Below are 20,680 nucleotides of genomic sequence, written 5' to 3' on the forward strand. Positions count from 1 at the left end.
AATTCTAACGTCCCTTCCAACTCTGACAATCTGGGTTCTAAGGTCCCTACCAGTTCTGACATTTTGTGTTCTAAGGTCCCTCCTAGCCCTGACATTCTGTATTCTAAGGTCCCTTCCAGCTTTAACGCTTCATATCCTAATGCCCCTTCCAGCTCTGACATTCTGTGTTCTGAGGTCTCTTCCAGCTCTGACAATCTGGGTTCTAAGGCCCCTTTCAGCTCTGATATTCTCTGTTCTAAGGTCTCTTCCAGTTCAGACATTCTCCATCTGCAGATATTCACTGCTCTTAGTCAATATCATAGATTGAGCAACCACAATGCAGAGCCATCAGATGGGATAATACAGGCTGTTACAAAAGTCTTCATGCGGTTTTAAGATAACAGATTTTTAGAACACCCTGTACAAATGCTTACGTGCTATATAAATGCTAGCAATAGTAATAATAGTTATTATTGTTACCTAGTAATAAGTGTGTAAGTATCTCGAGAAAGGAGAAACATAGAATTAGAAGTAGAACAGAAATTAACAGTCAACTCAGATCGTCAGAGCTAGAAGGGAACTTAAAGGTCATCTTGTTGAAAGTCCTTTTACTGGTGGAGAAACTGAGGTCCAGAGATGAAAAGTGACCTGCCCAGGATGACACATAGCAAATGACAGAGCTGAGACTAGAACAGGGGTGGGAAACCTGTGACCTTGAGGCCACATGTGGCCTTCTAGGTCCTTGGATGTGGCCTTTTGACTAAGTCCAAATTTGACAGAACAAATCCTTTTATTAAGGGGATTTGTTCTGTGAAGTTTGGATTCAGTCAAAGGGCCGCACGTTCCCCACCAACTATTCCTGAGTATTAACCCAATACTGTTTCCCCTATAGTAAGCTGGAACTTAGTTTCAGACTTCAAGCCATTAACAAGTCAAGATGTCCCTTAGGTGCCAGTTGTATCATGGATCCCTGTGACAGTCTGGTGAAGTTATCTCAAAACAGTGTTTTTAAATACATAAAATGAAATACATTGGGTTATAATGCAAGCAAATTATGTTGAAATAAAGTTATCAAAATCTTTTTTAAAAAAACAAGTTCATGGACTCTAAGTTAAGAGCCTCTGCCCTAGAAGAATATTGGGGTGAGAAGGGACCTTGGAACACATCTAATTCAATCTCCCACTTTAATAAATGTTGACTGAATGGAAACAAATGCAGAAATCCCCTTTATAATATGACTGAGCAGTCAGTCGATAAACATTCATTAAGTACCCACTAATTGCCAGGTGCTGTACTAAGCGGGGATGCAGCGAAAAACCCAAGACAGCTCACAGTCTAGTGGAGGAGACGACATGCAAACAACTACATATATGCAAGCCTTGCAAGCTATATATGGGGTAACTTGGAAATAATCAATTGAAGGAAGGCACTAGAATTAAAGGAGATTGGGAAAGGCTTCCTGTAGAAGGAAGCATTTTATCTGAGATTTGAAGGAAGCTAGGGAAGCTGGAGGCAGAGATGAGGAGAGAGAACATTCCAGGCATGAGGGATAGCCAGGGAAAAGTCATGGAGTTGGGAGATGGCGTGTTATATGCTAAGAATAGCAAGTAGGCTGTTGGAGCTGGGTCCTGGAGTATGTGGAGTGAAGTGTTAAGAAGACCAGAAAGGTGGGAAAGGGCCAGGTTGTGAAGGGCTTTTTGATATTTGATCCTGAAGGTAGTTGGGAGCTACTGGAGTTTATTGAGTAATGGAATAAATGCATAAATGATCATCTAGCCTCTGCTTGACTACTTCCAGTGACGAAGACCTCACTACCTATTGAGGTAACCCATTCCGTGGCTGGATAGCTCCTGTATATTGTCTGTATATTGACCCAGACTCTGTCTCCCTATAAATTTCCTCCATTGCTCCTCATTCTACCCTCTGGTGTCAAGCAGAACAAAGAGAATTCTTTCCCATGATAGTTCTGTAAATACTTCAAGACTGAGATTGTGTATCTCTTCATCCCCTCCTTATCAGTCCCAAATCTTCTTTAATCCTAAAGGCAGCTAGATGGCACACTAGATAGAGTGCTGGAGTTGGGAAGACTTGAGTTCAGATCTGGTCATAGGTGCTAGCTGTGTGACCCTCGGCAAGTCACTTAACCTCTTTCTGTCTCAGTTTTCTCTACTGTAAAATGGGAATAATAGCATCTACCTCCCAGCATTGTTGTGAGGATCAAATGAGATGATATTTGTAAAGTGCTTAGCACAATGCCTGGTACATAGGAAGAGTTTAATAAATGTTTATTTCCTTCCTTTCTCTCCCTGGTTATATTCCTTTATATGGGCTTTAAGAATATTAGCATGTGACAACCATATAACACTTTAAAATTTACAAAGCACTTTACATATGTGATCTCATTTAGTCCTCACTACCCCTCTTTGAGGTAAGTATTGTTGGTATTATTTTCATCCCCATTTTATAGATGAGGAAAACTGAGTCTTAGAGAGGTTAAGTGACTTACCCAATATCACACAACTACTGTCAGAGGCAGGATTAGAACCCAGGTCTGTTTTGATTTGAAGTCCAGCAGTCTATACAGTGCTGCCTCCTTGCTCCAATGTATTTCTGTCTTTCTTGGCAAGAGTAGTATGTTGCAGTAGAAAAAGTTCTGAGCTTGGAATCAGGAGACCTGGTTCTAGTCCTGGCTCTCTCACTTAACTCAAAGCCTCAGTCAGACCCTGTAATCACCCCTTTGGGCCTCCAGGGGAAGAGGGGACAGAAGGAAGAATCATACCTGCCTTCCCCTACCCTCTAGGGATTTTGTGAAGTAAAATAAAACAAAATGAGGGGCAGATGAGAAAGCCATTTGCAAGCCTCCTGCTCCTCTGTACTCAGGTAAGGAACTGTCACTGCTTCCCTTTGACAGGACTAATTGTCACTTAGGTAAGATACTGTCCTCCAGGCTGGCCCCACCCATCTTGCAGAGGCCAGGGCCCTGGGTGGTCTGTCCCCACTCTTCCTCCCTCTTGGAAAAAATGGCAGCATGGACTTTCCCTGATGCCAGCCATCCTTGGGGAATGACCCTAAGGGAGGGGACAATTCCTTTGCCCATAGACCACATAGATCTTTCATACCCTTTAACTTACAAAGTTTTTTCATATTTTTTTTTCTCACTTGATCTTCTCACAGTAGTCCTTTAAGGCAGGTAAGGTGGGTGTGATTATTTCCATTTTACAGATGGGGAAGCTAGGGCACAGAGAGGGGAAGTTACTGGCCAAGGTCACACAGCTAGTTAGTGGTAAGCAGGTGCTAAAGTCCAAGACTCCTAGTTTTTAGAAGTTTTTTTTTTTCTTACTCTACCACTGGAACCGCCATAGCTGTAGTTTCTCCATCAATGATAAACCAGTCTATGTCAAAGGCAGGAACTGAACCCAAGGACTCATCTTGATTTTCCATCTCAGGCTTGTGGTGAACTAGATGTGGGGTAAAGTGAGGTCCATCCAGCAGTCAGTCAATTGACAAGCTCACAACGTGTCATCACTGTCTAAGTACTGGGTATGCAGAGAAAGGGGAAGTTCACCTTCTAATTGGGGAGACAACATGCAAATATCCGTGTACGTGCAAGATATCTACAGTATACATAGAAGATAATCTCAGAGGGAAGGGACTAGCAGGGCTAGAGAGAAAGAGTCCCAGGAAAGGCCTTCTATGGAAGGTGGGAGTTGGGCAAGAGCCTTGACAGGGCGGTTAAGAGATGGAGGTGAAGAGGGGTACAGCCAGTGTAAAGTCCCACAGATAGGGGATGAAGTGCTGTGTGTAAGGGAGAACAAGGAGGCCAGTGATGCAGGATTAAAGAATGCATGAAGAGGAGAAAAGTAAAGACTGGAAAGGTAGAAAGGGTCCAGGTCATTTAGAGCTTTAGATGCCAATCAGAGGACTTCATATTTTATCCTGGAGGTAACAGGGAGTTGCTAAAGTCCATTGAGTGAGGAAAGAGAGGTGTTGTGTGTGTGTGTGTGTGGTGTGAGAGAGAGACAGACAGACAGACAGACAGAGACACAGAGACAGAAAGAGAAAGAGAGAGACAGAGACAGAAAGACAGATAGAGACAGATCAACAGAGAAAGAGACCGAGACAGAAAGAGAAGGAGAGGCAGAAACAGAGACAGAAAGAGAGAGAGACAGAGACAGAGAAAGAGAGGCAGAGACAGAAAGAGAGAGGTGGAGACAGAAATCAACAGACAGACAGAAAAACTGAGACTGAGACAGAAAGAGAAAGAGAGAGGCAGAAACAGAGACAGACTTAGAGACAGAGTCAGATCTGCATGTTAGAGAAATCACTTTGGCATCTGCATGGAGGATAGATTAGATTGGGGAGAGAGACTTGAGGCATGGAGACCACATCAGAAGGCTATTACAGTAGGCTGGGTGAAAGGTGATGAGGACCTGAATCTCGTGGTGATTGTGTAAAGAGATAGAGAAGTACATGAGAGCTTCTGTAAATGTAGAAATGACAGGATTTGGCAAAGGATCGAGTATCTGAGGTGAGGGGGATCGAGTCATTAATGACACTGAGATTTCAAGCCTGCTTCTCCAAAAGGATGGTCGTGTGCTCAATACGGATAGAGAAGTTTTGGTTGGATTTGAGGGAAAAGATAATGCATTTTGTTTGGGGAGTGTTGAGTTTGAGATGCCTTGAAGACATCCAGTTCAATAGGGGGTTATTAATGCAATACTGTAGCTCAGGAGAGAGATTAAGGCTGGATATATAGGTTTGAGAATCATCTGCAGAGAGATAATTGAACTCAGAGAAACTAATGAGATCACCAAGTGAAATCATAGAGAGGGAGAAGAGAAAAGGGGCCAGGACAGAGCCTTGGGGGACACCCACGATTAGCAGGCATGGTATAGATGAAGAACCAGTAAATGATTCCTAGGAATGGTCAGACAGGTAGTTAAAAGCAGTGTAAGCAAAACCTAGGAAAGAGAAAGTGTCCAGCACAAGCTGAGAGGTCAAGAGGAGAAAAATTGAGAAAAGACCTTTAGATTTGGCAATTAAGGGATTGCTGGCAACTTTGGAGAGGGCAGTTTTGGTTAAATTATGAGACTGGAAGCCAGGTACAGTGGGTTTAGAAGGTGAATGACAGGAGAGGAAGTGGAGGTCTCTAGTATAGATAGCTCTCTCAAAGAACTTAGTGGTGAAGAGGAGGAGATACAGGAGAGGAGATAGCAGGGACTTATGATAAACTGTACCTTCTCAAAGAGAAGAAACAGTACTGGCCTGAGCAATCAGACCACCTTCTCCACGGCCTGTTCTCCTGGCTTCCATGCATAGTCAGGCATTAGCCTACTTTTGTAGCCTCATCTCCTCTAACACATTCTAAGTTCTAGATCAACTGAATGACTCATGTTCCTCCAAATATATCCCACTCTTTCTCACTTCCATATCTTTGCTCATGATGTTTCTTATGCCTGAAATCTCCCCCTGCTCCCCCATGTACACACTCTACCTATTGACATCCTGCTAGTCCCTCAAAGCCAATCTCAAATACCACTTCCTCCAGGAAGCCTGATCCCACTCACCCATCCAATTAACAAAAACCTTTCCTTCCTTGTACCTCAAAATAATACTTTATTTGCCCTTCTCCAATGTACTTATCACATTCCACTTTGTATTCTATTCAGTAATATCCTGGTCTTGTCTCTTTGATTATACAATAAACTCCTCAGGTTCATAAGATTTAGAACTGGAAGGACTCTTACTGATCGTCTAGTCCTATGTCCTCAGTTTACAGGGGAAGAAATTGAGATCCAGTAAAGTTAAATTGCTGAAGGTCTCAGAGATAGTAAGTGGCTGGGCCAGGATTCGAGCCTGCATCTTGTGACTTGAAATCCAAGGATCTTTACACTACACACCATACCACCCTTGTAGACAGGCTCTGTACCGAATTTATTTTTGAGCCCCACTCCCTCTCAGTGTCTTGGATGTAGCAGGCACCTAATATCCTTGTTGAATTAAATTCACAGACAGCGAACAGATGGTGTTGTTGAAGAGTAGGTCACTTGGACCTCACCTGGGATCCAAGCTGAATGAAGTCAGTGCATACAATCTGCAGATTCTTCTACCGTTTCAGTCCTTCCTCTCTCAACTCAGTGTCCATCTGTCCCTTTTGACTTATAGCTGTCCAGAATGAACGGGACCGGATCAGTACACGGAGATCAAGCTATGAAGACAGCAGTCTCCCGTCCATCAATGCCCTCCTACAGGCTGAAGTACTCTCCCAGCAGGTACCAGGCCAGCCTTAGCAGGACAGGGGTGGGAGTGAGAGGAGTGGGGTAGGGGTTGGGGGGGAAGAGGCCTGGAGGGCTCCCAAAATGCTGCAGGGATCAAGGGGAAATGTGCTTGGAATATTTCAAAAGATCTGTAGGACCATAGAACTTTATAACATAGAATACTGAATGTTAGTGCTGGGAGAAATCTTAGAGCATAGAATGTTAAAATTGGAAGGAATCTCAAAACAAAGGAGGCATAAGCAGCAAGGGACCCTCTCATCCAATCCATCTCTCTCTTTTTCCAAACAGAGAGAGAGAGAGAGAGAGAGACCTGAAGAGAGGGAGTGATTTAGCTGGGATCACACATCTAGTTCTGGCAGAGCTGGAACAGCAAGGGGATAGTTAGGTCCCCTGAGTCTTGTGGGATTTTCTGATCCCAGCCAGTCAGGGTCAGGTCAGGCAACTACAGATCTTAAGTTCTAGCAGGGAGTATACAGGCCCATCCTCACCAAGATTGGCAGCTTTGGGCCTCCCATTTTTTCCCCTCTTCTGAGACTCCTATAACCGTCAGTAATAGCTTCTGGGTCAGTCCCAAGGACTCTGTAGACCAGGGCTTTGCCTCCAATCATCATTCAGAACGATCATCTGTGGGGAGTCAAGGCTGTCTGGATAGGGATAAGGATCATATGCCTGATCTCATCCCTCACCCCTTATTGCAGTATAATGCTATTTTTTGTAGTACATAAATCCACCTGTTCACATTAAAAAAAATTCTTACCTCAAATTAATGTAACTTATGGGAAGAGATGAAAGTGAACTTGAAGTAGGGAGGACCTCTTCTAGAATCAGTTCTACCATATGCTGTCTGTGCAATCTTGGGCAGGTCATTTCTTTCTGAGTAGCCTTTTCCTTATTTGAAAAATGAGTAGGTTTGGTGAAGGGGTATTGATGGTCCCCTTCTAGCTCCTACATTCTATGACCAGGGTTCTGCTACCTAGTACTTTCATCAGCACTTGTAATGGATTGACAGTACCTCAGTGACATTGGGAAAGTCATTTTTCCTTTCTGGTCTTGGTTTTGTCAACTAATTCCCTGTGTGATCCTAGACAAATCACTCCCCTGTTTGTGTCTTGGGTTCTTCATCTATAAAATGAGAGAGATGAACTAGATAACCTCTAAAGAAAGGGTTAAAATATTTTGATAACTATATTTCAATATAACTGGTCTCCATTATAATTGTTTGTATTTTATTTTATTCATTTAAAAATATTCTGGGAAGGGGCCCATAAGTTTCTCTAGATGACCCCAGGAGTCAATGACACACACAAAAAGATTACAAATGCCTGCTCTAAGGTCCCTTTCTGCTCTATTCTGTGAGAATATGATTCTAAGTCTGAGGAAGTAGAAAAACTGCCAAGCCTGTGATCAGGAATCTGTTTCTTCTGTCTTCATTCCATTCCCGTAATAATCTCCCTTTTCTCAATATAAATCCTTTGCCTCCCTGGCAGATGACATCTCCCATCTCAGGAATCAACGGGGACATCCGGGCCAAGAAAATCGCTAGCATTGCTGATGTATGTGAATCCATGAAGGAGCAGCTTTTGGTGCTGGTGGAATGGGCCAAATACATCCCTGCCTTCTGTGAACTGCCCTTGGATGATCAGGTATCCCAGAAAGTAGCATAGGGTACATCAGAACATCTTTAGGGTGGGGGAGTTATCACTGCCATTTGAGGTGCTGTGGATATACTCTGTGGATACATGGTGACTACCTTGAGTTTGCCTCCTAGAAATGGCATGGGGCCTGCTTCTGGTAATGGTGGTAAGGCAGCAGGATAATGATGGAAAAAGCATCAAATCTGGTGTCAGAAGACCCAGGTATGAATCTCAGCTCTGCCCCTTAGTACCTGTGTGACCTTGGCCAAGTAATTTTTCCTTTTTGGGCCTCAGTTTCCTTCTCAATAAAATAAGAAGTTGGATTAAATGATTTAAGGTTTCTTCCAGCTCTAACCCTACAATATGACCAAGGCCACACAGTGACTAAGTGGAAGAGCCCTCAGGACTCCCAGAATCACAGGCGCTCAGGCCATAGGACAGAATGTCAGAGTTAACAGGGACCCTGGAACATCAAGAGTCAGAGCGAGATGTAGGGGTGTGCTGGAGCTGGCTCCAGGCAGGAGCTGACTGTTAAACTTTCAGTGTGAGCATTTACACCTTAGAAATCTGCAAAAGCTACCAATTAGGGCTTGATTTATTGTTTTGTTGATTATCTGGACTTTGAAAAAGTCAGAGAGAAAATGCTGACAATGCAGATTATATTTAAAGTGTGCATCACATACATTGAGTCAGTTACTTGTTACCAGCAAGAAGAAATCTTAGAAGCCTATCTAGTCTCAGCCCCTTCATTTTATATAAAAGAAGCTAAGGTCAATTGAGGACTTGCCAAAGGTTATACATCAAATTAATCACGCGTGGATCTGGGACAAGAACACGGGTCTCCTGACCACTTCCCAGCCCATTCCAAATCCCTGGTCTGCTTATGCTACCTCTCAGCAGTGCAGGGCCTGGGTGACACCTTCCCACTTGGGCCTCTGAACCTCTTTCCCTCTCCCCTTACTCAGGTTCCCCTTGACTTTAAAAGGTACTGGCAAACTCATTGTAATACCCGAAGTGTCACTAGCTAATAAAGCTTAACTTCTTCTCCCTTCCCAGTATTATTGGCATTATCACACTATGATATCCTAAAGGAATGAAAAATGGTAGGATTTCAGTGACAGATTGATTTGGGGGACAAGAAAGGCCTCCCTGGAACACCTCAAATAATACCTGTATGTGAGGCTAGGCCACTCTAGAGCTGCACCGGGTAAAGAGGTAGCTTATTCTGCCTTCCATATATCAAACAGTTCCAGGGAATAGTGGAAAGTTTGCAGTCAGAGTGCTGAAGTTTGAATCCCTGTTCTTCTGTTTACTATCTGTGTGGTATAAGGAAGTCACTTCTTCTATAGGGATCTCCCTTTTTCCCATCTATAGAATGTGAGGGGTAGACTGGGCTCTAAGGTTCTCTCTACCTGTGAAGTCCAGGACTCTCATTCTTCAGAGTGGACTGAGCTGGGCCTCTGGCAGGGCACCAGCTCTTTGCCCTCCTACCCAGAGAGGGGCTCATTCTTCTCCAACTGCTTGAACTGTTCCTCCCTCCACCCCCCATGCCAGGCCCAGGTCCATGCATTAATGTTTAATCCCTGCTGTTCCTCCCCAGGAGTCCCAGTGGGTTTAGAGACACTACTAAGCCAACCAATTGTTAACCTCCTTTTCTCACCTAAATCTTGGAACTACTCCTGGGCAGGGGCTCAGAACATTCTGCAGGGGCAGTGATGGGTGGCAGATAGCAAGGGGAATAATTAACCCCCAGTCCCCAGCGATGGCTGGTGTGGTGGCTACCACCAGGGGCCAAGATGGCCTTGGGAAACGGAGCTAAACTGGGCTGCCCTCGGTATATGGGAAACATTTCTGGGAGAATGTCGCTGGTTGGGTCATATGGAATACCTCCTTCTTCAGGGTGGATAAAAGCGTAGGGTGCCCTGGAGACCCACAACAAGTCTACTTCCAGAGCTGGGTTTGATTTTGGTCAAATCACTTTCCTCCTCTGAGCCTTGTTTTTCCATCTTTGAAATGATGTTGTACTAAATAATCTCTGAGGCTGTTCCATCAGGACCTACCATTCAGTGTTCTATGTCTTAAGGCTGTATCCAACTCAGAATGTCTATGACTTTGCTCAGACACAGGGAATTAGAGCTGCTCTTGTCTCTCGGACTCGGGGTTAGAAGATTTGGGTTCAAGTCTAGGCTTTGCCACTAATTTGCTGTTATATCGTGGTTGGGCAGATGATCCTTCTGAGCCTCAGCTTCTTCATCCATGAAATGGTTACTTTAATCCCTGCCCTGCTGAACCCCACAGGGATGCTGGGATGATTCAGCACAGTGATGAATAGAAAAGCACTTTAGAAAAGGTAAAATCCTGTTCACAGGGAAGGCATGGTTATTGTTCTCATAGCAGAGCTGATGTGGCCGGTGCTTCAAAGGCAGAGAGCAGCTGTGAGACTCTCTAAAGTCCACGGGACTACTTAGCAGCAGTGTTGGGACGAGAAGTTTCTAAATTCTAGTCACCTGATGTGGAAGGCACACGGCCTCATCTAGATTGGCAGCCTCCTGGGGCCACGGGCCACATGTTTCCCCGTACCGGGCTCTTGAAGTAAAGTAGAAAGAACAGGGATGAAAACTCATTTTCAGCCAAGGAATTTACTGCTTTCCTCTGGGTAGGAGAATGGAATGGCAGGCATAGGAGGGGTGTCTCCTAAGAAGCTATTAGTTACCTCCTTCCCTACCCTAAGGAAAGAGCTTGGCTGATGGGAGAACTTGTTACCTTTTGCTCTGACCAGTAAAAGTGATTTTAGTCTTCCTAATACAGTCTTGCAGATAGGAGCACCATGGTTACCAACTGTCCAGCGTTTTTACCAGCTAGCTTGCCCAATGATGTACAGCTGTTCTCATATATATAAGCATAACAGGGACAATAATAATAGCTAGCACTTTATACTGCCCTAGTAGTCTGTGTAACACCTGTCAAAGAATAGACCAGCCATCCAGGTTGCTTGGTCTCTTTGGGGTTCAGTTACCTCATCTATAAAATCAGAGGGATTATACTAGACTTCTAAGGTCCTTTCTAGCTCTAAATCCATTATTCTATGACCTTCTCCCTTGAGTTCCCAGGATGCTGACCCTTCTCTCTTGACTTTCAGGTGGCCCTGCTTCGGGCTCATGCTGGGGAACACCTGCTGCTGGGGGCCACCAAACGGTCCATGGTATTCAAGGATGTGTTACTGTTAGGTGAGTGCTCTGACTTTTAATTCTGCCTGACCAATTGACCTGAAAGGAACTTCCATAAGGAAATTCCATGGGAATAGGGCCATGGGAAGAAGAGCATGATGAGTGTTTCCTGCCTTGGGTGGGGAGAGTCATCAAGGAATGAAAAGAGAAAAGAAAGAAAAAAGGAAAGAAAGAGAATCTTGAATCTCTTAGAGTCTTTCCTACCTCCAAAGTACAAAATCCGTGACTTGGGGTCTGTTGAAAAGACCTTTCTTTAGATGTGACCTGTTAGAGCACTGTGTAATAGAGCCCTGGACTCAGTGTCTACCTCAGTTTCCCATTCATAAAATGGAAATAAGCGAGATTGTTTAGTGGATTGGGAGTCAGGAGGTCTGTTTTCAAATCCTGACTTTGCCAGTTATTCTTCGGTCTTTCTGGTTCCCACCTGGTTCCACATCTGCAAAATAAATGGGCTGAACAAAATGATTGATCTCTAAGGTCCTTTCTGGCTCTAAATGGATGGATGACCTCATGACTCCTGCCCTGCTGGCCTCATTGGCTCTTGTGAGGATCACAAAAGATTGTGTCTGCAAAAATGATTTTGCAACCAAAAAGCACTATGTAAACACCAGCTATTGTTATTAGAATAGGAACATTATTTTCAAGGCCTGCCATATATGTGCATGATGTATACATGTGTGTGCACATACATACATATATGTATATGCATGTACAATGTGTATAAGTATGCACAGATGCATGCATATGTGGGTGTAAAAGTGCATGGTACATGTATTTACAGTAATGCATGTCTGGTTAAATACACAAATGTGTATATAACCCAGAGAAACATATATAAATGTTGTTTGTGTGCACATGTGTTATATGTATACATGCACACGTGTGTATACAGGTGTGTCGCACTTGTGTGTGTGTGTGCGTGCGCGCGTGTGTGTGTGTGTGTGTGTATACACACAAATTAGTCCTCAGAATGTTCACTGAATTGACTGGACTGCTGCGACCTGTCCCCTAACACATTTAGGCAACGACTACATCGTCCCACGGCACTGCCCCGAATTGGTGGAAATGAACCGTGTTGCAGTGCGAATCCTGGACGAGTTGGTGCAACCCTTCCAAGAGCTTCAGATTGATGACAATGAATATGCCTGTCTGAAGGCCATCATATTCTTTGACCCAGGTAGGTGAACTCAAGCAAGCCCTCCCTGACCCCTGATTCAGTGGGAACCAGTCCCATCAGCCCTTACCTGATCAGAGGTATCAACAGGGGCTGTCATTCCCAGATATTAAGTCCCTGAGCCTGTCGTCCTAGGAAGGACCCAGGGAAGTCAGGTCTCCCAAAGGCCTGATGGTGGCAGGGTTTGTCACCCTTGATAAGCCACAAAACAATCATATGATTCATAGGTTCATCGTTGGGATCATAGTTACAGAGTTGGAAGAAACCTCAAGCCATCCAGTCTAAGTATTTTCAGCTGAGGAAACTGAGACGTAGGGAGATTAGGTGATTTGCCCAAGGTCATATGTATCAGTGGAATTTGAACCCAGGTTCTCAGACTCCAGAGTTTTTTCAAAGATAACTGACATTTATTGAGTACCCTCAGGTTTGTGCAGCACTTTGGGCGCTAGTACTTTCCATTTGCATGCCTTCCCTCGATTCTTTCCAGTTTATCCTTGTTTGTGCATAATTGTTTTCATGTCGTCTCCCTCACTAAGACAGTGAGTATCTTGAAGGCGAGGACTGTCTTTTACCTTTCTCTGCATCCTTCTCTCCTAGCCCAGTGCCTGGTGCATAGTCAAGTCACTTAATAAATGTTTATTGGCTGACTGACTGATCGCCTCCTCTCCTCTTGTTTCTGCATAGCACCAAGGGTAGGGCCAGGAACATAGTAGGTGCACAGACTGAGAATTGCTTTTCTGGTGCTCCAGTCAGAGCCAGAACCTTGGACTGGATGAGCCACAGGGCTGAGATTGCCTGGTGTAGTGAAGAGAGTACTGTACTCCTGACCTGAGTTCTGGTCCAGGCTTCACTTGTAACTCAGTGCATAACATTGGACAGGTCCCTTTTTCTTTCTGGAGCTCTGTCATCTCATCTATAAAATGGAGGAAGCACCATGGGAAAAGTGTTGGGCTTGGAGCCAGGGAACCTGGGTTTGAATCCTGCCTCTGACATTGAGAGCCTGTGTGACCTTAGGCAAGTCATTTAACATCCCTGGGCCTCATTTTCCTCTTCTGAAAAACAAGAGGTTAGGATTAGACTATTTCTAAGGTTCCTTTCAACTCCAAATCAAGGGCTTAAATCTAGGATCTAGGATCCTGTGGAATGACTTACCTGCCTTAGCTACCAAGAAGCTCAACCAGGTAATTTCTTGAGGTTACTTCCAGTTCTATGAGCTAAGATTCTGTTTCTTTAGAGATGGATGTCATGGTTCTAATTCCATAACCCCAACATTAGTTCGATTTAAAAAGCCCTATAATGGCTAGTCAAAAGACCTGCCACTCACTCACTGTATGGTCTTAAGGAAGTCATTTTTCTTCTCTGGGCCTTAGTTTACTCCTTTGGAAAATGAGCGGATTATACTAGACCAGCACTTCTTAAACCGCGGGTGGCAACCCATATGGGGTCTCAAAAAATTGGACAACAGTAAAAGGTTTCTGAATATGCAACGCCCCAAAATTAATTCAAAATCAAATGTGTAATGAATCCAAGGTGTTTCTGACAGCGTTTGTCCCTGCTGCATCTCGACTTCACTGCAATCTTGGTTCTGAACACAAAGCATGCATACTTTGCACTGTGCATGCCCTCAGGTCATGCAACCACAATGCTGCTGACCAGTGGAAAAAGTTTAAGAAGCCCTGGACTAGATGATTTCCAAGACCCTTTCCAAATCTAACAATCTCTGTTCTTTGGTCCACTCTCGTTCTGACTTTCCTTGCCCAAAGGCCTGTGACTCAAACCTTTCTTGCACTTCTTTCCTGGCCCATTACAGATGCCAAAGGGCTGAGCGACCCTGGTAAAATCAAGCGGATGCGGTCACAGGTGCAGGTGAGCCTGGAGGACTACATCAATGACCGGCAGTACGACTCTCGGGGTCGCTTTGGGGAGCTGCTGCTGCTGCTGCCCACCCTGCAGAGCATCACCTGGCAGATGATCGAGCAGATACAGTTCATCAAACTCTTTGGTGTGACCAAGATCGACAACTTGCTGCAGGAGATGCTGCTGGGGGGTCTGTTCCAGTTGTCTCCTCCCCCCACCCTCACCCACACCCACCACCTGGGGGAGGGGAGGCTTGGCTCTCAAGGTCCCCACTCAAGTCACCCACACAGGGCATTGGCCCCAGCTGTCCCCACCCCAGAGTGGGACCGGAGGCTTTGTGGACTTAGAAGTTAGGAGGGGCCTTTAGAACACAGAATGTCAGAGCTGGAAAGAACACAGAATATGAGAGCTGGAAGGGCCCTTAAAACATGGAATGTCAGTGCTGGAGGGGCCTTTAGAACACAGAATGTCAGAGCTGGGAGGGCCTTTAGAACACAGAATGTCAAAGCTAGAAAGAACACAGAATATCAGAGCTGGAAGGGCCCTCAGAACATGGAATGTCAGTGCTGGAGGGGCCTTTAGAACACAGAACGTCAGAACTGGGAGGGCCTTTAGAACACAGAATGTCAAAGCTAGAAAGAACACAGAATACCAGAGCTGGAAGGGCCCTTAGAATGTGGAATGTCGGGACAGCTAGATGTCGCAGTGAATAGAGCACCGGCCCTGGATTCAGGAGGACCTGAGTTCAAATCTGGCCTCAGACACGTAACACTTACTAGCTGTGTGACCCTGGGCAAGTCACTTAACCCCCATTGCCTAACCCAAAAAAACAAAATAAAAAAAAGAACATAGAATGTCAGAGCTGGGAGGGCCATTAGAACACAGAATGTCAAAGCTAGAAAGAACACAGAACATCAGAGCTGGAAGGGCCCTTAGAACATGGAATGTCAGAGCTGGAGGGGCTTTTGGAACACAGAATGTTAGAGCTGGAAGGGGCCTCAGAACACAGGATGTCAGAGCTGTGAAGGGACTTAGAATACAAAATGTCAGAGTTGGGAGGATCCTTAGAGCACAGAATGTCAGAGCTGGAAGGGACCTCAGAACACAGAATGTTATATCTGAAAGGGACCTTAGGGATTATCTGGTTCAAACCCCTCATTTAACTGAGGGAAATGAGAATGAAAGTACTATTCAAGCTTATTTAGCTGGACTAGAAACGGTATCTCATTTTATTCCCAGAATCCTAGTCTGAGACAAGTAGGGCAGATATTAAGCTCCTGTGACCTAGTGTTCCTAATTTTACTGTCTCCACTCTCAGGATCCTCCAGTGAAGCACCCCACACTCACCACCCCTTGCACCCACACTTGGTGCCAGAGAACATGGGCACCAATGTGATAGTTGCCAATACCATGCCTGCCCAGATCAGCAATGGACAGATGTGTGAGTGGCCCCGTCCCGGGTGGCGGACAGGTGGGCAGCCCTGGCTTTTCTGGGGAGAGGGAGGCTTTTCTGGGGGAGGGAAGTCTCAAGGAGCTAAGGGTGGGTTGTGGGATCAGAATCAGTGCCCCACTCTGTTCTCCAGGGTGGGAGAGAAGAAAAACAAAGTGATCTGCACACATGGGATCAGTTTCCCAAAGCCAAGACTAGAATAAGATAGTATGAGCTTCTGACTTCTCAGAGGAGGGGGGATGCATGCCCTCCCTAGGATGCCAGGCCACCAGGTATTGACTTAGGTACTTGCTGCTTTTTCCCCAAAGGGCAGGTTCCTTCCAGACCACTTGACATTATGCTTTGGTTTGGGGTGGAGAAGTCTGGCTTCCTTGCTCAGGCTGGAAGAAGAGACAATGATGCTGGGAACAGGAAGGGGATGTCCTAGAATGCAGGGGAAATATTCCAGCCAGGAACTTACCATCTTTCTGTTACAACCCATTTAGCCACAAGCCCTCGTAAAATCTCAAATTTTAGAGCTGGAAAAATCCTTAGACCACAGAACGTAGAATGTTAGAACTGGAAAGAACCAGAGATTACCTAGTCCATAGCCCTTATCATACAGCTGTGGAAGCTGAGACCCAGGATGAAGGGGGTGGGGTGTGGAGTAATGACTTGGTCCAAGGTCCCACCATAAGTTAGTGCCAGAACCAGGACTAGAACCACGGCCTCGACTCCCAAGTCCAGGTATTTTTTCCATTACAACTCACTGCCTCCTATTCCCAGAGGCTTTCTTTTATCTCTCAGGGAGCCAGAAGTGCTCTCGCTCTGACTGAGCGGGTGGTATTTGTCTCTTTGTCCTTTCAGCCACTCCTGAGACCCCACAACCATCTCCGCCAGCCAGTTCAGGGCCTGAGCCCTACAAGCTCCTGCCAGGAGCCATCGCCACAGTGGTCAAGCCTCCATCAGCCATCCCTCAGCCCACCATCACCAAGCAGGAGGTCATCTAACATGGGGCTGGAGGGGTCAGGGGAGGCCAGCCAGACACTGCCCCTCCCAGCCTGGCTTTGTCCTTCCCTGGCCTCCAGAGGGACCAGCCCCCCGAGAACTCCCAGCGCTCTTGGTGAAGTAGGACAACAAGACCTGCCCTGGGATCCTAACGGCACAATGGAAAGCCAGGGCTCAGGCTGAGGGCTCTAGCTGCCGACTTCCGTGACTTAATGCAATCCTTCTCCTATTTGGGAGAACATTGGGGGAGGTTGGGAACAGTCACCATTGGGTGAGACTAGTTGTTTCTCAACGCTTTCTCCCCACCCAACCAGTTTCCTCATCTCCTGACTCTGCTCCAAAACAGCTGCCACCTTTTCTTCTTGGGATCTTTCTAGAACCACCAGTTAGGACACCCCTCCTGTCTTCTTTTGGAGACTAAAAGCCCTGAGACTCAGAGTCCTTTGGGGAGAGGATGGGCCAGGCCAGGACTCTCTCTCTCTCTCTCTCTCTCTCTGCCTACTTCCACTGCCATCCCAGTCCCAATATCCCTAAGAACTTTCTTAGAGGGAATCTTCCTCTCCAGGCTGGAGAAGACTTGGAGACTGAAACTGTGATAGTTCAGTCATTTGACAAACTTTATGAAGCATCTATTAGACCAAACTGTGTGCCAAGCACCGTATGGAACACAGATGAAGAAGATAGCTCCCACACTTAAGGAGCGGGGGCGGGGCTAGCTGGGAAGACAAGAAACACAGGCATAAAACGACTAGAAGACAATTCAAGGCAATCAAAATGTAATAGGAATCCAGGAGAAGGAAAAGACTCACTGTGGATTGGGGGACAGTCCAGCAGGGCTTCACAGACAACCGGATTTGCATTTGTGTTGACAAATAGGGAAAATATTCCAAATGGGGGCAGATCTGGGAATCAGTCCTGTTTGTGATGAGACCAAGTGCATTCAGGTACAGTGAGTCATGGTCTTAGGTAAGGTGAGGCAAGTTGAAGGAGAGCCTTGAAAGCCAGTATAGACTTAATTGTTAATATTTTAGGTTCTTCAACCAGGGAGGGGGCAAGGGTTACCCTAAACTCAAAAGACTTCTCAGGGCAACAAAGTCAGTGGTTTCTCCCTGCCATTCTGTTATTACCCCTCATCATGGAGAGAGGACAGAAACTGTGGCTTCCCTCTCAAGTTTTAGCCCATCCTAGGGCTAAATTAGCCTCAAATTCAGACTGGAATCTATAATTCTTTTCTCCTGACTCATTCTCTCTTTAGGGAATGCTGGGATGGGAGGTCAGCAGGTTTGTCCTAATTGCTGATTGGTCCTTCGAGGCCTCCTGGGGGCTTCCATTCTGTGTAGACGGTGTTCAGGGTCTGGAGGGGAAATTTCCTTGCAGGTGCTGAAGTAGTAGGGACATTTAGGAGATCAGTTCCCCAGGAAGAGGCTGCTGACTAGTCAGAACCACAGAGAAGTAAGTCCAAAGCTAGAGATGATGGGTAGAAAGGGAACTTCTCAAACTCGTTCCCTCTTCTTTAGCAACAACCTTTCCAAGGATCTCAGAATGTCAGAGCTGAAAAAGATCTTGGGGATGCCTTGTCAAGGCCAACTCCCTCCTTTTAGAGAGGAGCAAAGGCCCAGAGAGGACAAGTGACTTGTCCGACATCACATAGTCAGTGCAGAACTTCCATGCTTCAAAGATAACAAATCCTTCCAGCAGTCAAGACTGTAAACAGAGGTAGCCATAGTCAAACTCTGAAATCTGTAGATTCCTCTGGCCTTCTCGGTGCTGCTTCCTCCTTCCAGGGGTGACCCTCAGGACTCTTAAAGAGCCATGTGTTCTGCTGCTCTCTGCCTACTAGAGAATGGACTCCAAGGTGCTTTCTAGAGATAGGCAGTTTGAGAGTGCTAGGAAGTTCTGCCTGCACTGCCTAGATCTCCAACCAGTTGGTCCATAAATGCCAACATTTAATCTTCGTGCCTTTGGATTTTCTATTTTTCAGAACCTCCTCTTAAATCCAGGGCATGGAAAAAGAGGAGGGAGAGTACCAAACACAAACTCCAGCAAACTTAATAATTTGCTGCCCGTGGAAAAGTCCCAGGTTGAGTAGAGTCTCCTGATAAAGAGCCATCCCTTGTCATCCCCAATCTTTACACTTCTTCCCTCTCCCCAAGTTTCCTGAGATCCACTAAGGCCACACTGGGGAAGGGAAATGTCAAGGAAAGGTGGGTTATTGCCTTGGTCTATACTCCCCCGATGACTGTTCTCTCTCGGGCCAAATTTGGACAAATATTCCTAGACATGACCTGGGATGTTTGGGCATTTGAATCTGTTTGGGGATGGAAGAGAATATATGTATGTATGTATGTAGAAAAGGAGGATTCAATAACAACTGAAATCATCCTGGGAGTGGGGATAAGGTAGAATCCAAGCTGCCACCATCCCCCTCAAGTCCTGGTCACTGGGCTTTCTTGCAGTTGTGGGCCCAAGACAAGGGGACATTGCCTTTCCTGTGGCTGTCCTAGTCTCAGGATCTCCATGAGATGGAGGTGGCAAACTCCTTGGCACTTCCCAAGCTGGGCTGTGCACCAAGGTTTCTACCACCTCCACCCTCTTGGCATGGTCTCAATGACCTCCTCAGAAACCCTGAAGGTCCTTCCAGGAGTCAAGGGAGGAAGAGGCAGTGACTGAAAGTCGGCAACATTGTAATGGCAAAGCCAATCATGTCCACTAAATTATTCTGTAATTTGCCTTGATCATCTCTAATTGTGTAATCCCAAATAATTCCAAATCCCAGGGTCATTGCAATGTTCCAGTCATTAGGACATTTTCCTCCCCTCCCTCAAAAAACTTCTAGGGGAGATGAGAATGGGGGCACGAATAGTGTTGATGACTGAGCAGACCTTCTGGACCCTTCCCACTGCCATCATTGCCATCCCGGTAGGGAAAGAACACTTCTTAGCCCTAGTTTGTATTTCAAAATAAGTGTTTTTTTAAAAACCTTCAAAATAAATACCAAGGATGTTTTCTAACTCTTCCCACATGGATGGTTTTCCCTCCTTTCTTATAAACTCATAGAGCATCAGAATTGGAAGATACCTTAGAATATCAGAGCAAGAAGGGACCCTAGAACAAAGAACATAGAATGTCAGAGCAGGAGGGACCTTAGAACATAGACTATTAGAGTTGGAAGGTACCTTACACATCTAATTCGATGTGTGATATCTTACAAATGAGGAAACCGTGGCTTGCCCAACATCATGCAACAAATTAGAAGCAAAGCTGAGATTAGAATCATACAATCCTATAGTCTGAAGATACTTCTTAGGTCATTCAGTCTAATCTGTCACCCAATTCAGGAACCCCTTCTTTAGAATCTTCATTAAGGACTCACCCAAATTCTGCTTAAACACTTCCAATGATGGGAAGCTCACTACCTATTGTAGTATTTTACTCCACCTTTGGTCAACTATTATTGTGAGCTCTTCCTGAAAATAAGCTGAAATCTGCCTCCCTATAACTTCTGCTCATTGACCCATGAGTCTGGCCATCATGATGAGCAAGTTTTCTCTCTTCCCATTTATAACCTTTCAGTACTTAGATATTGGTGCTAGCCCCACTAAGCCTGCTGTTCTCCAAGCTAAACGTCCTTAATGTGCCAGTGAAAGTAAATTTAAAATGTTTCTGGTGGGAAATATGTATGTGTGTGTGTGCACATGTGTTTGTGTGTTCATGTGTGTGTGTATCTGTGGTGGGGGAGCTCAGGAAAGGGTTTAAGGAGGATTGGGAATGTAGGTGGGGTTAACTGTTTCAAGACTGTTCAAGGCTGAGGCAGTCAGTACACGGTTCTTGCCTCAACTACTGCAAGGGTAGCATGGTTACATTTTGCAAAAGCACATCATGTTTCTGAGAAAAACAAATGGAGGAAAATTTTCATCCTGGTCCCAGCTATGTGTCCCCCATGTCCAGCAGAACAGAGTAACAAGGAACCATGTATTTATTCAGGGGGTAACTGAGGCAAGGAAGGCTGTGGAAATCTGTTGAAGGAAAGGTGCTTATTGCTGTCCCTCTTGGGAATGCCTTGTTAGGAAGGTAAAAGGAGGCCAGCCACAAGA

General features: G+C 45.5%; 1 protein-coding gene across 3 annotated transcripts in view; it reads left to right on the top strand.

Moving 5' to 3' along the window:
* HNF4A (hepatocyte nuclear factor 4 alpha) overlaps positions 1-19,606 on the top strand; it is a 76,006-nt gene extending 56,400 nt beyond the window's left edge. For 2 of the 3 annotated variants that reach the window (XM_027853335.1, XM_027853323.1), the window contains exons 4-10: positions 6,145-6,251; positions 7,745-7,900; positions 11,031-11,118; positions 12,140-12,295; positions 14,103-14,339; positions 15,468-15,620; positions 16,446-19,606. In XM_027853335.1, the coding sequence (XP_027709136.1) occupies positions 6,145-6,251; positions 7,745-7,900; positions 11,031-11,118; positions 12,140-12,295; positions 14,103-14,339; positions 15,468-15,620; positions 16,446-16,588 (1,040 nt within the window). In that variant the 3' untranslated portion in view covers positions 16,589-19,606. The remainder of the gene's footprint in view (positions 1-6,144; positions 6,252-7,744; positions 7,901-11,030; positions 11,119-12,139; positions 12,296-14,102; positions 14,340-15,467; positions 15,621-16,445) is intronic. The other variant, XM_027853330.1, reaches the window with a different exon arrangement.
* Positions 19,607-20,680: the final 1,074 nt, after the last annotated feature.

Source organism: Vombatus ursinus, unplaced genomic scaffold (assembly GCF_900497805.2).
Source record: "Vombatus ursinus unplaced genomic scaffold, bare-nosed wombat genome assembly UNPS02000580.1, whole genome shotgun sequence".
Taxonomy (NCBI): Eukaryota; Metazoa; Chordata; class Mammalia; order Diprotodontia; family Vombatidae; genus Vombatus; species Vombatus ursinus.